At 54.5% G+C, this 23,581-nt stretch overlaps 1 protein-coding gene across 1 annotated transcript; it reads left to right on the top strand.

Annotated features, from left to right (window-relative positions):
- Positions 1-2,212: 2,212 nt before the first annotated feature.
- Positions 2,213-7,576, top strand: LOC137363355 (fructose-bisphosphate aldolase A-like; the record flags this gene model as incomplete). Its single annotated transcript, XM_068027211.1, is given in 7 exon segments — positions 2,213-2,225; positions 2,228-2,295; positions 2,397-2,415; positions 2,418-2,534; positions 2,537-2,569; positions 5,964-6,163; positions 6,923-7,576. Coding segments are annotated over 7 exon segments (546 nt in total), but the record flags the coding sequence as incomplete, so codon positions are not given.
- Positions 7,577-23,581: the final 16,005 nt, after the last annotated feature.

Consider the following 23,581-nt stretch of genomic DNA (forward strand, 5'->3'; position numbering starts at 1 on the left):
TTGGGGGAGGGAGAGAGATGGGGGAGGGAGAGAGATGGGGGAGGGAGAGAGATGAGGAAGGGGGAGATGAGGAGGAGGGAGGGAGATGGATGAGACGATGAGGAGGGGTGATGAGGAAGGGGGAGATGAGGAGGGAGGGAGATGAGGAGGGAGGGAGATGAGGAGATGGGAGAGAGATGAGGAGGGGGGAGATGGTGAGGGAGGGAGATGGTGAGGGAGAGGAGGGAGGGAGATGAGGGGAGGGGGAGATGAAGAGGGAGGGAGATGAGGAGGAGGGAGGGAGATGGTGAGGGAGAGGGATGAGACGATGAAGAGGGGTGATGAGGAGGGGGGAGATGGGGAGGGAGAGAGATGGGGGGGGTGAGAGAGATGGGGGGGGAGTGAGAGAGATGGGGGGGAGTGAGAGAGATGGGGGGGAGTGAGAGAGATGGGGGGGAGTGAGAGAGATGGGGGGGGAGTGAGAGAGATGGGGGGGGAGTGAGAGAGATGGGGGGGGAGTGAGAGAGATGGGGGGGGAGTGAGAGAGATGGGGGGGGAGTGAGAGAGATGGGGGGGAGTGAGAGAGATGGGGGGGGAGTGAGAGAGATGGGGGGGGAGTGAGAGAGATGGGGGGAGGGAGAGAGGTGGGGGAGGGAGGGAGATGGGGAGGGAGAGAGATGAGGAGGGGGGAGATGGGGGGGAGTGAGAGAGATGGGGGGGAGTGAGAGAGATGGGGGGGAGGGAGAGAGGTGGGGGAGGGAGGGAGATGGGGAGGGAGAGAGATGAGGAGGGAGAGAGATGAGGAGGGGGGAGATGGGGGGGAGTGAGAGAGATGGGGGGGGAGTGAGAGAGATGGGGGGGGGAGTGAGAGAGATGGGGGGGGAGTGAGAGAGATGGGGGGGGAGTGAGAGAGATGGGGGGGAGGGAGAGAGATGGGGGGGGAGGGAGAGAGATGGGGGGAGGGAGAGAGATGGGGGGGGAGGGAGAGAGATGGGGGGGGAGGGAGAGAGATGGGGGGGAGGGAGAGAGATGGGGGGGAGGGAGAGAGATGGGGGGGGAGGGAGAGAGATGGGGGGGAGGAGAGAGATGGGGGGGAGGGAGAGAGATGGGGGGGAGGGAGAGAGATGGGGGGGGAGGGAGAGAGATGGGGGGAGGGAGGGAGATGGGGAGGGAGAGAGTGAGGAGGGGAGATGGGGGAGTGAGAGAGATGGGGGGGGTGTGAGAGGGGGGGAGTGAGAGGGGGGGGGAGTGAGAGAGATGGGGGGGGGAGTGAGAGAGATGGGGGGGGGAGTGAGAGAGATGGGGGGGGAGGTGTGAGATGGGGGGAGTGAGAGTGATGGGGGGGGAGTGAGAGAGATGGGGGGGGGAAGTGTGAGAGATGGGGGGGGGGAGTGAGAGAGATGGGGGGGGGAGTGAGAGAGATGGGGGGGGGGAGTGAGAGAGATGGGGGGGGGGAGTGAGAGAGATGGGGGGGGGTGTGAGAGATGGGGGGGGTGTGAGAGATGGGGGGGGAGTGAGAGAGATGGGGGGGGGTGTGAGAGAGTGGGGGGGGGATGTGAGAGTGATGGGGGGGGAGTGAGGAGATGGGGGGTTGTGTGAGTGATGGGGGGGGGGTGTGAGTGAGATGGGGGGGGTGTGTGAGATGGGGGGGGAGTGAGAGAGATGGGGGGGGAGTGAGTGATGGGGGGGGAGTGGAGTGATGGGGGGGGAGTGTGAGAGATGGGGGGGTGTGAGTGATGGGGGGAGAGGATGGTGGGGGGAGTGAGAGAGATGGGGGGGGAGTGAGAGAGATGGGGGGGGGAGTGTGAGAGGGGGGGGAGTGTGAGATGGGGGGGGATGTGAGAGTGTTGGGGGGTGGGGGTGAGAGAGATGGGGGGGGGAGTGAGGAGAGGTTGGGGGGGGGAGTGGAGATGTGTTGGGGGAGTGTGTGAGTTGGGGGGTGGAGAGGGTGGGGTGTGGATGTGGGGGGTGGTGGATGTGGGGGTGGGTGAGTGGGTGGGGGTGGTTGAGGTGGGAGGGTGATGGTGAGGGAGAGGGGATGAGGAGGGGGGTGATGAGAGGGAGGGTGATGGGGTGATGAGGAGGGGGTGATGGAGGTGGGAGAGGGATGAGGAGGGGGGAGATGGAGGGTGATGGTGAGGGATGAGGAGGGGGTGATGAGGAGGGAGGGAGATGAGGAGGGGGAGATGAGGAGGTTGAGTAATTGACCCTCATACCCTGCCTTCCTTTGCAGAATGGCATTGTTCCATTGTGGAGCCCGAGATCCTCCCTGACGGGACCCATGATCTGAAGAGATGTCAGTACGTCACAGAGAAGGTAGGTTCATGACCAGAGGCCATTCAGCCCTTCCGGCCTGTCACTGATACTGACAGATGTCCCTTCATCGAGTGTTGTCTCGCTCTCTCTCTCCCTCCCAGGTCCTGGCAGCTATGTACAAGGCCTGAGTGACCATCACATCTACCTTGAAGGGACCTTATTAAAGCCCAACATGGTGACTCCAGGACATTCCTGCACACATAAGTTCAGCTCCGAGGAGATTGCCATGGCAACTGTCACTGCCTGCGACGCACTGTCCCTCCCGCTGTCCCAGGTAAGGCACCTACCTGCTTCCAGTCTGTCTCGGTGACACATTGGAGTAGAGGGAGCTCTGTATTGTACCCGTCCCCGGGAGTGCTCGATACTGACACTGGGTATAAAGTGGGGGGTTTACACTGTCAGGGTAATGTAGAGGGAGCTCTGTATTGTACCCGTCCCGGGAGTGCTCGATACTGACACTGGGTATAAAGTGGGGGGGTTTACACTGTCAGGGTAATGTAGAGGGAGCTCTGTATTGTACCCGTCCCCGGGAGTGCTCGATACTGACACTGGGTATAAAGTGGGGGGTTTACACTGTCAGGGTAATGTAGAGGGAGCTCTGTATTGTACCTGTCCCGGGAGTGCTCGATACTGACACTGGGTATAAGTGGGGGGTTTACACTGTCAGGGTAATGTAGAGGGAGCTCTGTATTGTACCCGTCCCCGGGAGTGCTCGATACTGACACTGGGTATAAAGTGGGGGGTTTACACTGTCAGGGTAATGTAGAGGGAGCTCTGTATTGTACCTGTCCCCGGGAGTGCTCGATACTGACACTGGGTATAAAGTGGGGGGTTTACACTGTCAGGGTAATGTAGAGGGAGCTCTGTATTGTACCCGTCCCCGGGAGTGCTCGATACTGACACTGGGTATAAAGTGGGGGGTTTACACTGTCAGGGTAATGTAGAGGGAGCTCTGTATTGTACCTGTCCCGGGAGTGCTCGATACTGACACTGGGTATAAAGTGGGGGGTTTACACTGTCAGGGTAATGTAGAGGGAGCTCTGTATTGTACCTGTCCCCGGGAGTGCTCGATACTGACACTGGGTATAAAGTGGGGGGTTTACACTGTCAGGGTAATGTAGAGGGAGCTCTGTATTGTACCCGTCCCCGGGAGTGCTCGATACTGACACTGGGTATAAAGTGGGGGGTTTACACTGTCAGGGTAATGTAGAGGGAGCTCTGTATTGTACCTGTCCCGGGAGTGCTCGATACTGACACTGGGTATAAAGTGGGGGGTTTACACTGTCAGGGTAATGTAGAGGGAGCTCTGTATTGTACCCGTCCCCGGGAGTGCTCGATACTGACACTGGGTATAAAGTGGGGGGTTTACACTGTCAGGGTAATGTAGAGGGAGCTCTGTATTGTACCCGTCCCCGGGAGTGCTCGATACTGACACTGGGTATAAAGTGGGGGGTTTACACTGTCAGGGTAATGTAGAGGGAGCTCTGTATTGTACCCGTCCCCGGGAGTGCTCGATACTGACACTGGGTATAAAGTGGGGGGTTTACACTGTCAGGGTAATGCAGAGGGAGCTCTGTATTGTACCTGTCCCCGGGAGTGCTCGATGCTGACACTGGGTATAAAGTGGGGGGTTTACACTGTCAGGGTAATGTAGAGGGAGCTCTGTATTGTACCCATCCCCGGGAGTGCTCGATACTGACACTGGGTATAAAGTGGGGGGTTTACACTGTCAGGGTAATGTAGAGGGAGCTCTGTATTGTACCCGTCCCCGGGAGTGCTCGATGCTGACACTGGGTATAAAGTGGGGGGTTTACACTGTCAGGGTAATGTAGAGGGAGCTCTGTATTGTACCTGTCCCCGGGAGTGCTCGATACTGACACTGGGTATAAAGTGGGGGGTTTACACTGTCAGGGTAATGTAGAGGGAGCTCTGTATTGTACCTGTCCCCGGGAGTGTTCGATGCTGACACTGGGTATAAAGTGGGGGGTTTACACTGTCAGGGTAATGTAGAGGGAGCTCTGTATTGTACCCGTCCCCGGGAATGCTCGATGCTGACACTGGGTATAAAGTGGGGGGTTTACACTGTCAGGGTAATGTAGAGGGAGCTCTGTATTGTACCCGTCCCCGGGAATGCTCGATGCTGACACTGGGTATAAAGTGGGGGGTTTACACTGTCAGGGTAATGTACAGGGAGTTCTGTATTGTACCCGTCCCCGGGAGTGCTCGATGCTGACACTGGGTATAAAGTGGGGGGTTTACACTGTCAGGGTAATGTAGAGGGAGCTCTGTATTGTACCTGTCCCCGGGAGTGCTCGATACTGACACTGGGTATAAAGTGGGGGTTTACACTGTCAGGGTAATGTAGAGGGAGCTCTGTATTGTACCTGCCCTGTGCTGGGTTAAAGAGATGTGTTTTGTAAATATTTATTTTTTCCTTCTGTGAAAACTTACATCTTGCATTAAATCTGATGACATGCAATTTGCCCGAGCAGTAGTGTTTTGCCAAGCGTCAAAACAATGAGGATTGTACAGTCGAATAGCACCCTACTTCCTTGGGGTAGAAACGTGGAGGGAAATCTCTGAAGATGATTAATATTTATCGAGCTTTGATCCTGAATAGGCATAGGCTGATTTTTTGCAACATAGGAGCAGGAGGGGGGTATTCAGCCTCTCTACCCCGTTACACAGGAACAGGAGGAGGCCATTCAGCCCCTCGAGCTTTTTCCAGCATTGAATTACTTTTTTTTTCCCCATGGGTTGTGGGCGTCGCTGGCCAGGCCAGAATTTATTGCCCATCCCTCATTGCCCTTGAGAAGGTGGTGGTGAGCTGCCTTCTTGAACCGCTGCAGTCCATGTGGGGTAGGTACACCCAGAGTGCGGTGAGGAAGGGAGTTCCAGGATTTTGACCCAGCGACAGTGAAGGAACGGCGATATAGTTCCAAGTCAGGATGGTGTGTGACTTGGAGGGGAACTTGCAGGTGGGGGTGTTCCCATACATCTGCTGCCCTTGTCCTTCTAGTTGGTAGAGGCCGCGGGTTTGGGCGGCGCTGTCGAAGGACCCTTGGCGAGTTGCTGCAGTGCATCTTGTAGATGGTACACACTGCTGTCACTCTGCGTCGGTGGTGGAGGGAGTGAATGTTTGTAGATGGGGTGCCCATCAAGCGGGCTGCTTTGTCCTGGATGGTGTCGAGCTTCCTGAGTGTTGTTGGAGCTGCACCCATCCAGGCAAGTGGAGAGTATTCCATCACACTCCTGACTTGTGCCTTGTCGATGGTGGACAGGCTTTGGGGAGTCAGGAGGTGAGTTACTCACCGCAGAATTCCCAGCCTCTGACCTGCTCTTGTAGCCACAGTATTTATGTGGCTGGTCCAGTTCAGTTTCTGGTCAATGGTAACCCCCAGGATGTTGTTAGTGGGGGATTCAGCGATGGTAATGCCATTGAATCTCAAGGGGAGATGGTAAATACCTCTGCTTTATATTCCGGACCTCGCGTTACATCTGACATTTCACCAACCGTGGGCGACGGGACCCTCAATCTCTTGGGGGCTGCAATACTCCCGGCTTTGCACCATTTTCGAAAGGGTGATGTGGCGTCAGCCTATCTCCTGAGATCTCCAGATCCCTCGATCACCCGCTTTCTCTCTCTCTCTCCCTTTGCCCCTTTCCAGGTATTACATTCCTGTCCGGGGGTCAGAGCGAGGAGGAGGCTTCCATTAACCTGAATGCAATCAACGCCTGCCCCCTGCACAAGCCCTGGGCTCTGTCCTTCTCCTACGGGCGTGCCCTGCAGGCCTCGGCCCTCAAGGCCTGGTCCGGGAAGAAGGAGCACACCAAGGCGGCTGAGGCAGAGTTTGTCAAGAGGGTTCAGGTCAGTGACTCCTTTCTGCTGCCATTCGCTCAGCATTCACCTCTTTCATTCCGACACATTGCATGAGGGGTTAAAACGCCAGTGTCAAAAAAAAAAATCAGAGAACGGTACAGCGACAGGAGACGTGCATTCGGCCCATTGAGCCTGTGCTGGCTCTTTGAAAGTCACTATTGAATCTCCTTCCTCCTCCCTTTCAGGCAGCTCGTTCCAGATCACAACTCACTCCGTTAAAACAATGTTTCCTCACGTCACCTCTGGTTCCTTCACCCATCGCTGTGTCCCCCCCCCCCACCCCGTTACCGACCCTCCCACCACTGGGGACCCTCCCACCCGGTTACCGACCCTCCCACCCACTTGGGAACAGCTTCTCATTATTTACTCCGCCGTAACCCCTTCCGGATTTGAAACGCCCCGATTAAATCTCCTCTGAACCTTCTCTGCAATGTGAGCGGGGGAAACCAGGCTGCTCACTTCGGAAAGAGACATCTCTCCAGCGCCCGGGAACGTCCAAAGCGCTTTTACAGCCAGGGAAAGCCGTTTTCTTTCCAAGTCCCAGCCCTGTTCGAATGCAGGAGGTGCGGCAGCTAAACTGTGTACAGCAAGATCCCATAAGCAGAATGTAGTGCAAGAGGCAGCCAGTGATGCCCGTGGGGGACCCGTACCCCGGGGGGGGGGGAGTCGCTGCCCGTGGGGGACCCGTACCCCGGGGAGGGAGAGTGTGAGTGAAATGAATTAACTGCACCTCTCTTCCTCCCACAGGCTAACGGACTGGCAGCCCAAGGGAAATACGTGGCCTCTGATAAGTCTGGAGCTGCAGCCGGTCAGTCCCTCTTCGTCGCTGACCACGCATACTGAGGAGAGTACGCCTGCGGGTCAGACAGGTCGAGGGTCAAAGGTCGAGCGGACCCTCTCTGCTTGCAAACCGCCAACTTCTCAGCGCCTTGCAGCCTTCTTGTGAAAGCCTGTGTTGACATTGCCCCTCCCCTCTCCCCCCACTTGTCTGAAATGTAAAAAAAAAATACACTCCTGCATCTCCTGTCGAACACGCCTGTGCCCTGCTGGACCACCAGCTGATGGACTGTGGCGGGCAGCACCTGGCCCTGTCTCCCATCCTCCCGAGTTTATGTGAACCCTGAAACGTTGCCAGTTGTGCTGTTGTGTCTCGACTCCACTCCTTGGTGCGCTGGTGCCTCTGTGCGTGCGTGTGTGCACGCGTGGCCAAGCACACCGGTCTTTCCCCAAGCACCGTCTCACCAACCCGTCTTCCCGTGTGTGCTACTGAATGTGGAAACCACTGTGATATCGGCCAGTCCTGCACCATCAGGGCTTTGAACAGAAAGCTGTGTTTCTGTCAGGCCTTAGTCCCTGTAGATGATACAGCCATGAAATAAATGCAGAATATATTTAACACTGGACCGGTGTGTCTGTGTGTGTGCATATGACTCTGTGAAACTTTCCAATCACCACCTCCACACCACTGACAGCAGGACCCCAGTGCCTACTCCGAGGGAGCCTCGCCAATCACCGACTCCAGGAGCGAGGGACACCGCCGTCGAATAGCATCATGTCCTCATCCGATGTTCACAGGGGGAAGGTGGCGTCACCGGGCAGCAACTGGAGTCAGATAGGGTCAGAACAACTCAATACGGAGGCGACGAGACATGGAGAGGGATGGGGGAATCAGTGGTGTACCCCAAATAAACCCCCCCAGGACAGAGGGTCAGTGTGTATACCCCGAATAAACCCCCCAGGACGGAGGGTCAGTGCGTATACCCCGAATAAACCCCCCCAGGACGGAGGGTCAGTGTGTATACCCCAAATAAACCCCCCAGGACAGAGGGTGTGTGCATACCCTGAATAAACCCCCAGGTCCAGAGGGTCAGTGTGTATACCCTGAATAAACCCCCCAGGACAGAGGGTCAGTGTGTATACCCCGAATAAACCCCCCAGGACAGAGGGTCAGTGTGTATACCCCGAATAAACCCCCCCAGGACAGAGGGTCAGTGTGTATACCCCGAATAAACCCCCCCAGGACGGAGGGTCAGTGTGTATACCCCGAATAAACCCCCCCAGGATGGAGGGTCAGTGTGTATACCCCAAATAAACCCCCCAGGATGGAGGGTCAGTGTGTATACCCCGAATAAACCCCCCAGGACAGAGGGTCAGTGTGTATACCCCGAATAAACCCCCCCAGGACGGAGGGTCAGTGTGTATACCCCGAATAAACCCCCCAGGACAGAGGGTCAGTGTGCATACCCCGAATAAACCCCCCAGGACAGAGGGTCAGTGTGTATACCCCGAATAAACCCCCCCAGGACGGAGGGTCAGTGTGTATACCCCAAATAAACCCCCCAGGATGGAGGGTCAGTGTGTATACCCCGAATAAACCCCCCAGGACAGAGGGTCAGTGTGTATACCCCGAATAAACCCCCCCAGGACGGAGGGTCAGTGTGTATACCCTGAATAAACCCCCCAGGACAGAGGGTCAGTGTGCATACCCTGAATAAACCCCCCAGGACAGAGGGTCAGTGTGTATACCCTGAATAAACCCCCCAGGACGGAGGGTCAGTGTGTATACCCCGAATAAACCCCCCCCCAGGACAGAAGGTCAGTGTGTATACCCCGAATAAACCCCCCAGGACAGAGGGTCAGTGTGTATACCCCGAATAAACCCCCCAGGACGGAGGGTCAGTGTGTATACCCTGAAAAAACCCCCCAGGACAGAGGGTCAGTGTGTATACCCCAAATAAACCCCCAAGGACAGAGGGTCAGTGTGTATACCCTGAATAAACCCCCCAGGACAGAGGGTCAGTGTGTATACCCCAAATAAACCCCCCAGGACAGAGGGTCAGTGTGTATACCCTGAATAAACCTCCCAGAACAGAGGGTCAGTGTGTATACCCCGAATAAACCCCCCAGGACAGAGGGTCAGTGTGTATACCCTGAATAAACCCCCCAGGACAGAGGGTCAGTGTGTATACCCTGAATAAACCCCCAGGACAGAGGGTCAGTGTGTATACCCCAAATAAACCCCCCAGGACAGAGGGTCAGTGTGTATACCCCAAATAAACCCCCAAGGACAGAGGGTCAGTGTGTATACCCTGAATAAACCCCCCAGGACAGAGGGTCAGTGTGTATACCCCGAATAAACCCCCCAGGACAGAGGGTCAGTGTGTATACCCCGAATAAACCCCCCAGGACAGAGGGTCAGTGTGTATACCCTGAATAAACCTCCCAGGACAGAGGGTCAGTGTGTATACCCTGAATAAACCCCCCAGGACAGGGGGTCAGTGTGTATACCCCAAATAAACCCCCAAGGACAGAGGGTCAGTGTGTATACCCTGAATAAACCCCCCAGGACAGAGGGTCAGTGTGTATACCCCAAATAAACCCCCAAGGACAGAGGGTCAGTGTGTATACCCCAAATAAACCCCCCAGGACAGAGGGTCAGTGTGTATACCCTGAATAAACCCCCCAGGACAGAGGGTCAGTGTGTATACCCCAAATAAACCCCCAAGGACAGAGGGTCAGTGTGTATACCCTGAATAAACCCCCCAGGACGGAGGGTCAGTGTGTATACCCCAAATAAACCCCCAAGGACAGAGGGTCAGTGTGTATACCCCAAATAAACCCCCCAGGACAGAGGGTCAGTGTGTATACCCTGAATAAACCCCCCAGGACAGAGGGTCAGTGTGTATACCCCGAATAAACCCCCCAGGACAGAGGGTCAGTGTGTATACCCTGAATAAACCCCCCAGGACAGAGGGTCAGGGTGTATACCCCGAATAAACCCCCCAGGACAGAGGGTCAGTGTGTATACCCCAAATAAACCTCCCAGGACAGAGGGTCAGTGTGTATACCCTGAATAAACCCCCCAGGACAGAGGGTCAGTGTGTATACCCTGAATAAACCCCCCAGGACAGAGGGTCAGTGTGTATACCCCGAATAAACCCCCCCAGGACAGAGGGTCAGTGTGTATACCCCGAATAAACCCCCCAGGACAGAGGGTCAGTGTGTATACCCTGAATAAACCCCCCAGGACAGAGGGTCAGTGTGTATACCCCGAATAAACCCCCCCAGGACAGAGGGTCAGTGTGTATACCCCGAATAAACCCCCCAGGACAGAGGGTCAGTGTGTATAGCCCAAATAAACCCCCCAGGACAGAGGGTCAGTGTGTATACCCTGAATAAACCTCCCAGGACAGAGGGTCAGTGTGTATACCCCAAATAAACCCCCCAGGACAGAGGGTCAGTGTGTATACCCTGAATAAACCCCCCAGGACAGAGGGTCAGTGTGTATACCCCAAATCAACCCCCCAGGACAGAGGGTCAGTGTGTATACACTGAATAAACCCCCCAGGACAGAGGGTCAGTGTGCATACCCCGAATAAACCCCCCAGGACAGAGGGTCAGTGTGTATACCCCAAATAAACCCCCCAAAACAGAGGGTCAGTGTGTATACCCCAAATAAACCCCCCAGGACAGAGGGTCAGTGTGTATACCCCAAATAAACCCCCCAGGACAGAGGGTCAGTGTGGAAACCCCGAATAAACCCCCCAGGACAGAGGGTCAGTGTGTATACCCTGAATAAACCTCCCAGAACAGAGGGTCAGTGTGTATACCCCGAATAAACCCCCCAGGACAGAGGGTCAGTGTGTATACCCTGAATAAACCCCCCAGGACAGAGGGTCAGTGTGTATACCCTGAATAAACCCCCCAGGACAGAGGGTCAGTGTGTATACCCCAAATAAACCCCCCAGGACAGAGGGTCAGTGTGTATACCCCAAATAAACCCCCAAGGACAGAGGGTCAGTGTGTATACCCTGAATAAACCCCCCAGGACAGAGGGTCAGTGTGTATACCCCGAATAAACCCCCCAGGACAGAGGGTCAGTGTGTATACCCCGAATAAACCCCCCAGGACAGAGGGTCAGTGTGTATACCCTGAATAAACCTCCCAGGACAGAGGGTCAGTGTGTATACCCTGAATAAACCCCCCAGGACAGGGGGTCAGTGTGTATACCCCAAATAAACCCCCAAGGACAGAGGGTCAGTGTGTATACCCTGAATAAACCCCCCAGGACAGAGGGTCAGTGTGTATACCCCAAATAAACCCCCAAGGACAGAGGGTCAGTGTGTATACCCCAAATAAACCCCCCAGGACAGAGGGTCAGTGTGTATACCCTGAATAAACCCCCCAGGACAGAGGGTCAGTGTGTATACCCCAAATAAACCCCCAAGGACAGAGGGTCAGTGTGTATACCCTGAATAAACCCCCCAGGACGGAGAGTCAGTGTGTATACCCCAAATAAACCCCCAAGGACAGAGGGTCAGTGTGTATACCCCAAATAAACCCCCCAGGACAGAGGGTCAGTGTGTATACCCTGAATAAACCCCCCAGGACAGAGGGTCAGTGTGTATACCCCGAATAAACCCCCCAGGACAGAGGGTCAGTGTGTATACCCTGAATAAACCCCCCAGGACAGAGGGTCAGGGTGTATACCCCGAATAAACCCCCCAGGACAGAGGGTCAGTGTGTATACCCCAAATAAACCTCCCAGGACAGAGGGTCAGTGTGTATACCCTGAATAAACCCCCCAGGACAGAGGGTCAGTGTGTATACCCTGAATAAACCCCCCAGGACAGAGGGTCAGTGTGTATACCCCGAATAAACCCCCCCAGGACAGAGGGTCAGTGTGTATACCCCGAATAAACCCCCCAGGACAGAGGGTCAGTGTGTATACCCTGAATAAACCCCCCAGGACAGAGGGTCAGTGTGTATACCCCGAATAAACCCCCCCAGGACAGAGGGTCAGTGTGTATACCCCGAATAAACCCCCCAGGACAGAGGGTCAGTGTGTATAGCCCAAATAAACCCCCCAGGACAGAGGGTCAGTGTGTATACCCTGAATAAACCTCCCAGGACAGAGGGTCAGTGTGTATACCCCAAATAAACCCCCCAGGACAGAGGGTCAGTGTGTATACCCTGAATAAACCCCCCAGGACAGAGGGTCAGTGTGTATACCCCAAATCAACCCCCCAGGACAGAGGGTCAGTGTGTATACACTGAATAAACCCCCCAGGACAGAGGGTCAGTGTGCATACCCCGAATAAACCCCCAGGACAGAGGGTCAGTGTGTATACCCCAAATAAACCCCCAAAACAGAGGGTCAGTGTGTATACCCCAAATAAACCCCCCAGGACAGAGGGTCAGTGTGTATACCCCAAATAAACCCCCCAGGACAGAGGGTCAGTGTGGAAACCCCGAATAAACCCCCCAGGACAGAGGGTCAGTGTGTATACCCTGAATAAACCCCCCAGGACAGAGGGTCAGTGTGTATACCCTGAATAAACCCCCCAGGACAGAGGGTCAGTGTGTATACCCCAAATAAACCCCCCAGGACAGAGGGTCCGTGTGTATACCCTGAATAAACCCCCCAGGACGGAGGGTCAGTGTGTATACCCTGAATAAACACCCCAGGACAGAGGGTCAGTGTGTATACCCCAAATAAACCCCCCAGGACAGAGGGTCAGTGTGTATACCCCGAATAAACCCCCCAGGACGGAGGGTCAGCGTGTATACCCTGAATAAACCCCCCAGGACGGAGGGTCAGTGTGTATACCCCAAATAAACCCCCCAGGACGGAGGGTCAGTGTGTATACCCCAAATAAACCCCCCAGGACGGAGGGTCAGTGTGTATACCCCAAATAAACCCCCCAGGACGGAGGGTCAGTGTGTATACCCCAAATAAACCCCCCAGGACGGAGGGTCAGTGTGTATACCCCAAATAAACCCCCCAGGACGGAGGGTCAGTGTGTATACCCCGAATAAACCCCCCAGGACAGAGGGTCAGTGTGTATACCCTGAATAAACCCCCCAGGACAGAGGGTCAGTGTGTATACCCCGAATAAACCCCCAGGACAGAGGGTCAGTGTGTATACCCCGAATAAACCCCCCAGGACAGAGGGTCAGTGTGTATACCCCGAATAAACCCCCCAGGACAGAGGGTCAGTGTGTATACCCCGAATAAACCCCCCAGGACAGAGGGTCAGTGTGTATACCCCGAATAAACCCCCCAGGACAGAGGGTCAGTGTGTATACCCCAAATAAACCCCCCAGGACAGAGGGTCAGTGTGTATACCCCGAATAAACCCCCCAGGACAGAGGGTCAGTGTGTATACCCCGAATAAACCCCCCAGGACAGAGGGTCAGTGTGTATACCCCAAAAAAAAAACCCAGGACAGAGGGTCAGTGTGTATACCGCGAATAAACCCCCCAGGACAGAGGGTCAGTGTGTATACCCCGAATAAACCCCCCAGGACAGAGGGTCAGTGTGTATACCCCAAATAAACCCCCCAGGACAGAGGGTCAGTGTGTATACCCCAAATAAACCCCCCAGGACAGAGGGTCAGTGTGTATACCCCAAATAAACCCCCCAGGACAGAGGGTCAGTGTGTATTCCCCGAATAAACCCCCCAGGACAGAGGGTCAGTGTGTATACCCCGAATAAACCCCCCAGGACAGAGGGTCAGTGTGTATACCCTGAATAAACCCCCCAGGACAGAGGGTCAGTGTGTATACCCCGAATAAACCCCCCAGGACAGAGGGTCAGTGTGTATACCCTGAATAAACCCCCCAGGACAGAGGGTCAGTGTGTATACCCTGAATAAACCCCCCCCCCCAGGACAGAGGGTCAGTGTGTATACCCTGAATAAACCCCCCAGGACAGAGGGTCAGTGTGTATACCCCAAATAAACCCCCCAGGACAGAGGGTCAGTGTGGAATCCCCAAAAATAAAACCCAGGACAGAGGGTCAGTGTGTATACCCCGAATAAACCCCCCAGGACAGAGGGTCAGTGTGTATACCCCAAAAAAAAAACCCAGGACAGAGGGTCAGTGTGTATACCCCGAATAAACCCCCCAGGACAGAGGGTCAGTGTGTATACCCCGAATAAACCCCCCAGGACAGAGGGTCAGTGTGTATACCCCAAATAAACCCCCCAGGACAGAGGGTCAGTGTGTATACCCCAAATAAACCCCCCAGGACAGAGGGTCAGTGTGGAAACCCCGAATAAACCCCCCAGGACAGAGGGTCAGTGTGTATACCCCAAATAAACCCCCCAGGACAGAGGGTCAGTGTGTATACCCCGAATAAACCCCCCAGGACAGAGGGTCAGTGTGTATACCCCGAATAAACCCCCAGGACAGAGGGTCAGTGTGTATACCCTGAATAAACCCCCCAGGACAGAGGGTCAGTGTGTATACCCCGAATAAACCCCCCAGGACAGAGGGTCAGTGTGTATACCCTGAATAAACCCCCAGGACAGAGGGTCAGTGTGTATACTCTGAATAAACCCCCCCCCCCCAGGACAGAGGGTCAGTGTGTATACCCTGAATAAACCCCCCAGGACAGAGGGTCAGTGTGTATACCCCAAATAAACCCCCCAGGACAGAGGGTCAGTGTGTATACCCCAAATAAACCCCCCAGGACAGAGGGTCAGTGTGTATACCCCAAATAAACCCCCCAGGACAGAGGGTCAGTGTGGAAACCCCGAATAAACCCCCCAGGACAGAGGGTCAGTGTGTATACCCTGAATAAACCCCCCAGGACAGAGGGTCAGTGTGTATACCCCAAATAAACCCCCCAGGACAGAGGGTCCGTGTGTATACCCTGAATAAACCCCCCAGGACAGAGGGTCAGTGTGTATACCCCAAATAAACCCCCCAGGACAGAGGGTCAGTGTGTATACCCCAAATAAACCCCCCAGGACAGAGGGTCAGTGTGTATACCCTGAATAAACCCCCCAGGACGGAGGGTCAGTGTGTATACCCTGAATAAACCCCCCAGGACAGAGGGTCAGTGTGTATACCCCAAATAAACCCCCCAGGACAGAGGGTCAGTGTGTATACCCTGAATAAACCCCCCAGGACAGAGGGTCAGTGTGTATACCCCGAATAAACCCCCCAGGACGGAGGGTCAGCGTGTATACCCCAAATAAACCCCCCAGGACAGCGGGTCAGTGTGTATACCCTGAATAAACCCCCCAGGACGGAGGGTCAGTGTGTATACACTGAATAAACCCCCCAGGACAGAGGGTCAGTGTGTATACCCCAAATAAACCCCCCAGGACAGAGGGTCAGTGTGTATACCCTGAATAAACCCCCCAGGACAGAGGGTCAGTGTGTATACCCTGAATAAACCCCCCAGGACAGAGGGTCAGTGTGTATACCCCGAATAAACCCCCCAGGACAGAGGGTCAGTGTGTATACCCCAAATAAACCCCCCAGGACAGCGGGTCAGTGTGTATACCCCAAATAAACCCCCCAGGACAGAGGGTCAGTGTGTATACCCCAAATAAACCCCCCAGGACAGAGGGTCAGTGTGTATACCCCAAATAAATCCCCCAGGACAGAGGGTCAGTGTGTATACCCCGAATAAACCCCCCAGGACGGAGGGTCAGTGTGTATACCCCGAATAAACCCCCAGGACAGAGGGTCAGTGTGTATACCCCGAATAAACCCCCAGGACAGAGGGTCAGTGTGTATACCCTGAATAAACCCCCCAGGACAGAGGGTCAGTGTGTATACCCCGAATAAACCCTCCAGGACGGAGGGTCAGTGTGTATACCCTGAATAAACCCCCCCCAGGACGGAGGGTCAGTGTGTATACCCCAAATAAACCCTCCAGGACGGAGGGTCAGTGTGTATACCCTGAATAAACCCCCCCAGGACAGAGGGTCAGTGTGTATACCCCGAATAAACCACCAGGACGGAGGGTCAGTGTGTATACCCTAATAAACCCCCAGGACGGAGGGTCAGTGTGTATACCCTGAATAAACCCCCAGGACGGAGGGTCAGTGTGTATACCCCGAATAAACCCCCCAGGACAGAGGGTCAGTGTGTATACCCCAAATAAACCCCCCCAGGACAGAGGGTCAGTGTGTATACCCCGAATAAACCCCCCCCCAGGACAGTGGGTCAGTGTGTATACCCCAAATAAACCCCCCCCCAGGACAGAGGGTCAGTGTGTATACCCCGAATAAACCCCCCCCCAGGACAGAGGGTCAGTGTGGTATACCCCGAATAAACCTCCCAGGACAGAGGGTCAGTGTGTATACCCCGAATAAACCCCCCCCAGGACAGAGGGTCAGTGTGTATACCCCGAATAAACCTCCCAGGACAGAGGGTCAGTGTGTATACCCCGAATAAACCCCCCCCAGGACAGAGGGTCAGTGTGTATACCCCAAATAAACCTCCCAGGACAGAGGGTCAGTGTGTATACCCCGAATAAACCCCCCCCCAGGACAGAGGGTCAGTGTGTATACCCCGAATAAACCCCCCCCCAGGACAGAGGGTCAGTGTGTATACCCGAATAAACTCCCAGGACAGAGGGTCAGTGTGTATACCCGAATAAACCCCCCCCCAGGACAGAGGGTCAGTGTGTATACCCCAAATAAACCTCCCAGGACAGAGGTCAGTGTGTATACCCCAAATAAACCCCCCAGGACAGAGGGTCAGTGTGTATACCCCAAATAAACTCCCAGGACAGAGGGTCAGTGTGTATACCCCGAATAAACCCACCCCCAGGACAGAGGGTCAGTGTGTATACCCCGAATAAACCCCCCCCCAGGACAGAGGGTCAGTGTGTATACCCTGAATAAACCCCCCAGGACAGAGGGTCAGTGTGTATACCCCGAATAAACCCCCCCCCCCAGGACAGAGGGTCAGTGTGTATACCCCGAATAAACCCCCCCAGGACAGAGGGTCAGTGTGTATACCCCGAATAAACCCCCCCAGGACAGGGGGTCAGTGTGTATACCCTGAATAAACCCCCCAGGACAGAGGGTCAGTGTGTATACACTGAATAAACCCCCAGGACAGAGGGTCAGTGTGTATACCCCGAATAAACCCCCCAGGACAGAGGGTCAGTGTGTATACCCTGAATAAACCCCCAGGACAGAGGGTCAGTGTGTATACACTGAATAAACCCCCCAGGACAGAGGGTCAGTGTGTATACCCCGAATAAACCCCCCAGGACAGAGGGTCAGTGTGTATACCCTGAATAAACCCCCCAGGACAGAGGGTCAGTGTGTATACCCTGAATAAACCCCCCAGGACAGAGGGTCAGTGTGTATACCCTGAATAAACCCCCCAGGACGGAGGGTCAGTGTGTATACCCTGAATAAACCCCCCAGGACAGAGGGTCAGTGTGTATACCCCGAATAAACCCCCCAATACAGAGGGTCAGTGTGTATACCCCAAATAAACCCCCCAGGACAGAGGGTCAGTGTGTATACCCCAAATAAACCTCCCAGGACAGAGGGTCAGTGTGTATACACTGAATAAACCCCCCCAGGACAGAGGGTCAGTGTGTATACCCCGAATAAACCCCCCAGGACAGAGGGTCAGTGTGTATACCCCAAATAAACCTCCCAGGACAGAGGGTCAGTGTGTATACCCCAAATAAACCCCCCAGGACGGAGGGTCAGTGTGTATACCCTGAATAACCCCCCAGGACAGAGGGTCAGTGTGTTACCCAATAACTCCCAGGACAGAGGGTCAGTGTGTATACCCCGAATAAACCCCCCAGGACAGAGGGTCAGTGTGTATACCCCGAATAAACCCCCCAGGACAGAGGGTCAGTGTGTATACACTGAATAAACCCCCCAGGACAGAGGGTCAGTGTGTATACCCCGAATAAACCCCCCAGGACAGAGGGTCAGTGTGTATACCCCGAATAAACCCCCCAGGACAGAGGGTCAGTGTGTATACCTGAATAAACCCCCCAGGACAGAGGGTCAGTGTGTATACCCCGAATAAACCCCCCAGGACAGAGGGTCAGTGTGTATACCCCGAATAAACCCCCCAGGACAGAGGGTCAGTGTGTATACCCCGAATAAACCCCCCAGGACAGAGGGTCAGTGTGTATACCCCAAATAAACCCCCCAGGACAGAGGGTCAGTGTGTATACCCCGAATAAACCCCCCAGGACAGAGGGTCAGTGTGTATACACTGAATAAACCCCCCAGGACAGAGGGTCAGTGTGTATACCCCGAATAAACCCCCCAGGACAGAGGGTCAGTGTGTATACCCCGAATAAACCCCCCAGGACAGAGGGTCAGTGTGTATACCCCAAATAAACCCCCCAGGACAGAGGGTCAGTGTGTATACCCCGAATAAACCCCCCAGGACAGAGGGTCAGTGTGTATACCCCGAATAAACCCCCCAATACAGAGGGTCAGTGTGTGTACCCCGAATAAACCCCCCAGGACAGAGGGTCAGTGTGTATACCCTGAATAAACCCCCCAGGACAGAGGGTCAGTGTGTATACCCCAAATAAACCCCCCAGGACAGAGGGTCAGTGTGTATACCCTGAATAAACCCCCCAGGACAGAGGGTCAGTGTGTATACCCTGAATAAACCCCCCAGGACAGAGGGTCAGTGTGTATACCCTGAATAAACCCCCCAGGACAGAGGGTCAGTGTGTATACCCCAAATAAACCCCCCAGGACAGAGGGTCAGTGTGTATACCCTGAATAAACCCCCCAGGACAGAGGGTCAGTGTGTATACACTGAATAAACCCCCCAGGACAGAGGGTCAGTGTGTATACCCCAAATAAACCTCCCAGGACAGAGGGTCAGTGTGTATACCCCGAATAAACCCCCCAGGACGGAGGGTCAGTGTGTATACCCCGAATAAACCCCCAGGACAGAGGGTCAGTGTGTATACCCTGAATAAACCCCCCAGGACAGAGGGTCAGTGTGTATACCCCGAATAAACCCCCCAGGACAGAGGGTCAGTGTGTATACCCCAAATAAACCCCCCAGGACAGCGGGTCAGTGTGGAAACCCCGAATAAACCCCCCAGGACGGAGGGTCAGTGTGTATACCCCAAATAAACCCCCCAGGACAGAGGGTCAGTGTGTATACCCCGAATAAACCCCCCAGGACAGAGGGTCAGTGTGTATACCCCGAATAAACCCCCCAGGACAGAGGGTCAGTGTGTATACCCCGAATAAACCCCCCAGGACAGAGGGTCAGTGTGTATACCCTGAATAAACCCCCCAGGACGGAGGGTCAGTGTGTATACCCGAAATAAACCCCCCAGGACAGAGGGTCAGTGTGTATACCCCAAGTAAACCCCCCAGGACGGAGGGTCAGTGTGTATACCCTGAATAAACCCCCCAGGACAGAGGGTCAGTGTGTATACCCCGAATAAACCTCCCAGGACAGAGGGTCAGTGTGTATACCCCGAATAAATCCCCCAGGACAGAGGGTCAGTGTGTATACCCTGAATAAACCCCCCAGGACAGAGGGTCAGTGTGTATACCCCAAATAAACCCCCCAGGACAGAGGGTCAGTGTGTATACCCTGAATAAACCCCCCAGGACGGAGGGTCAGTGTGTGTACCTCAAATAAACCCCCCAGGACAGAGGGTCAGTGTGTATACCCCAAATAAACCTCCCAGGACAGAGGGTCAGTGTGTATACCCCGAATAAACCCCCCAGGACAGAGGGTCAGTGTGTATACCCTGAATAAACCCCCCAGGACGGAGGGTCAATCAGTATACCCCAAATAAACCTCCCAGGACAGAGGGTCAGTGTGTATACCCCGAATAAACCCCCCAGGACAGAGGGTCAGTGTGTATACCCTGAATATACCCCCCAGGACAGAGGGTCAGTGTGTATACCCCAAATAAACCCCCCAGGACAGAGGGTCAGTGTGTATACCCTGAATAAACCCCCCAGGATGGAGGGTCAGTGTGTATACCCCAAATAAACCCCCCAGGACAGAGGGTCAGTGTGTATACCCTGAATAAACCCCCCAGGACAGAGGGTCAGTGTGTATACCCAAATAAACCTCCCAGGACAGAGGGTCAGTGTGTATATCCTGAATAAACCCCCCAGGACAGAGGGTCAGTGTGTATACCCTGAATAAACCCCCCAGGACAGAGGGTCAGTGTGTATACCCTGAATAAACCCCCAGGACAGAGGGTCAGTGTGTATACCCTGAATAAACCCTCCAGGACGGAGGGTCAGTGTGAAAACCCTGAATAAACCCTCCAGGACAGAGGGTCAGTGTGTATACCCCGAATAAACCCCCCCCCCCAGGACAGAGGGTCAGTGTGTATACCCCGAATAAACCCCCCAGGACAGAGGGTCAGTGTGTATACCCCGAATAAACCCCCAGGACAGAGGGTCAGTGTGTATACCCCAAATAAACCTCCCAGGACAGAGGGTCAGTGTGTATACCCTGAATAAACCCCCCAGGACAGAGGGTCCGTGTGTATACCCCAAATAAACCTCCCAGGACAGAGGGTCAGTGTGTATACCCTGAATAAACCCCCCAGGACAGAGGGTCAGTGTGTATACCCTGAATAAACCCCCCAGGACAGAGGGTCAGTGCGTATACCCCGAATAAACCCCCCCAGGACAGAGGGTCAGTGTGTATCCCCTGAATAAACCCCCCAGGACAGAGGGTCAGTGTGTATACCCCAAATAAACCCCCCAGGACAGAGGGTCAGTGTGTATACCCCGAATAAACCCCCCAGGACGGAGGGTCAGTGTGTATACCCCGAATAAACCCCCAGGACAGAGGGTCAGTGTGTATACCCCGAATAAACCCCCCCAGGACAGAGGGTCAGTGTGTATACCCCGAATAAACCCCCCAGGACGGAGGGTCAGTGTGTATACCCCGAATAAACCCCCAGGACAGAGGGTCAGTGTGTATACCCTGAATAAATCCCCCAGGACAGAGGGTCAGTGTGTATACCCCGAATAAACCCCCCAGGACGGAGGGTCAGTGTGTATACCCCGAATAAACCCCCAGGACAGAGGGTCAGTGTGTATACCCTGAATAAATCCCCCAGGACAGAGGGTCAGTGTGTATACCCCGAATAAACCCCCCAGGACAGAGGGTCAGTGTGGAAACCCCGAATAAACCCCCCAGGATGGAGGGTCAGTGTGTATACCCCGAATAAACCCCCCAGGACAGAGGGTCAGTGTGTATACCCCAAATAAACCCCCCAGGACAGAGGGTCAGTGTGTATACCCCAAATAAACCCCCCAGGACAGAGGGTCAGTGTGTATACCCCAAATAAACCCCCCAGGACAGAGGGTCAGTGTGTATACCCCAAATAAACCCCCCAGGACAGAAGGTCAGTGTGTATACCCTGAATAAACCTCCCAGGACAGAGGGTCAGTGTGTATACCCCAAATAAACCACCCAGGACAGAGGGTCAGTGTGTATACCCTGAATAAACCCCCCAGGACAGAGGGTCAGTGTGTATACCCCAAATCAACCCCCCAGGACAGAGGGTCAGTGTGTATACCCCAAATAAACCCCCCAGGACAGAGGGTCAGTGTGTATACACTGAATAAACCCCCCAGGACAGAGGGTCAGTGTGTATACCCCGAATAAACCCCCCAGGACAGAGGGTCAGTGTGTATACCCCAAATAAACCCCCCAGGACAGAGCGTCAGTGTGTGTACCTCAAATAAACCCCCCAGGACAGAGGGTCAGTGTGTATACCCCAAATAAACCTCCCAGGACAGAGGGTCAGTGTGTATACCCCGAATAAACCCCCCAGGACAGAGGGTCAGTGTGTATACCCTGAATAAACCCCCCAGGACGGAGGGTCAGTGTGTATACCCCAAATAAACCTCCCAGGACAGAGGGTCAGTGTGTATACCCCGAATAAACCCCCCAGGACAGAGGGTCAGTGTGTATACCCTGAATAAACCCCCCAGGACGGAGGGTCAGTGTGTATACCCCAAATAAACCTCCCAGGACAGAGGGTCAGTGTGTATACCCCGAATAAACCCCCCAGGACAGAGGGTCAGTGTGTATACCCTGAATAAACCCCCCAGGACAGAGGGTCAGTGTGTATACCCCAAATAAACCCCCCAGGACAGAGGGTCAGTGTGTATACCCTGAATAAACCCCCCAGGACAGAGGGTCAGTGTGTATACCCCAAATAAACCTCCCAGGACAGAGGGTCAGTGTGTATACCCTGAATAAACCCCCCAGGACAGAGGGTCAGTGTGTATACCCTGAATAAACCCCCCAGGACAGAGGGTCAGTGTGTATACCCTGAATAAACCCCCAGGACAGAGGGTCAGTGTGTATACCCTGAATAAACCCTCCAGGACGGAGGGTCAGTGTGAAAACCCTGAATAAACCCTCCAGGACAGAGGGTCAGTGTGTATACCCCGTATAAACCCCCCCCCCCAGGACAGAGGGTCAGTGTGTATACCCCAAATAAACCCCCCAGGACAGAGGGTCAGTGTGTATACCCCGAATAAACCCCCAGGACAGAGGGTCAGTGTGTATACCCCAAATAAACCTCCCAGGACAGAGGGTCAGTGTGTATACCCTGAATAAACCCCCCAGGACAGAGGGTCCGTGTGCATACCCCAAATAAACCTCCCAGGACAGAGGGTCAGTGTGTATACCCCGAATAAACCCCCCAGGACAGAGGGTCAGTGTGTATACCCCGAATAAACCCTCCAGGACAGAGGGTCAGTGTGTATACCCCAAATAAACCCCCCAGGACAGAGGGTCAGTGTGTATACCCTGAATAAACCTCCCAGGACAGCGGGTCAGTGTGTATACCCTGAATAAACCCCCCAGGACAGAGGGTCAGTGTGTATACCCTGAATAAACCCTCCATGACAGAGGGTCAGTGTGTATACCCCAAATAAACCCCCCAGGACAGAGGGTCAGTGTGTATACCCCAAATAAACCTCCCAGGACAGAGGGTCAGTGTGTATACCCCAAATAAACCCCCCAGGACAGAGGGTCAGTGTGTATACCCTGAATAAACCCCCCAGGACAGAGGGTCAGTGTGTATACCCCAAATAAACCCCCCAGGACAGAGGGTCAGTGTGTATACCCCAAATAATCCCCCCAGGACAGAGGGTCAGTGTGTATACACTGAATAAACCCCCCAGGACAGAGGGTCAGTGTGTATACCCCGAATAAACCCCCCAGGACAGAGGGTCAGTGTGTATACCCCAAATAAACCCCCCAGGACAGAGGGTCAGTGTGTATACCCTGAATAAACCTCCCAGGACAGAGGGTCAGTGTGTATACCCCAAATAAACCCCCCAGGACAGAGGGTCAGTGTGTATACCCTGAATAAACCCCCCAGGACAGAGGGTCAGTGTGTATACCCCGAATAAACCCCCCAGGACAGAGTGTCAGTGTGTATACCCCGAATAAACCCCCAGGACAGAGGGTCAGTGTGTATACCCCGAATAAACCCCCCAGGACAGAGGGTCAGTGTGTATACCCCGAATAAACCCCCCAGGACAGAGGGTCAGTGTGTATACCCCGAATAAACCCTCCAGGACAGAGGGTCAGTGTGTATACCCCGAATAAACCCCCCAGGACAGAGGGTCAGTGTGTATACCCTGA

The sequence above is a fragment of the Heterodontus francisci genome, unplaced genomic scaffold (genome assembly GCF_036365525.1).
Source record: "Heterodontus francisci isolate sHetFra1 unplaced genomic scaffold, sHetFra1.hap1 HAP1_SCAFFOLD_1764, whole genome shotgun sequence".
NCBI classification, from domain to species: domain Eukaryota; kingdom Metazoa; phylum Chordata; class Chondrichthyes; order Heterodontiformes; family Heterodontidae; genus Heterodontus; species Heterodontus francisci.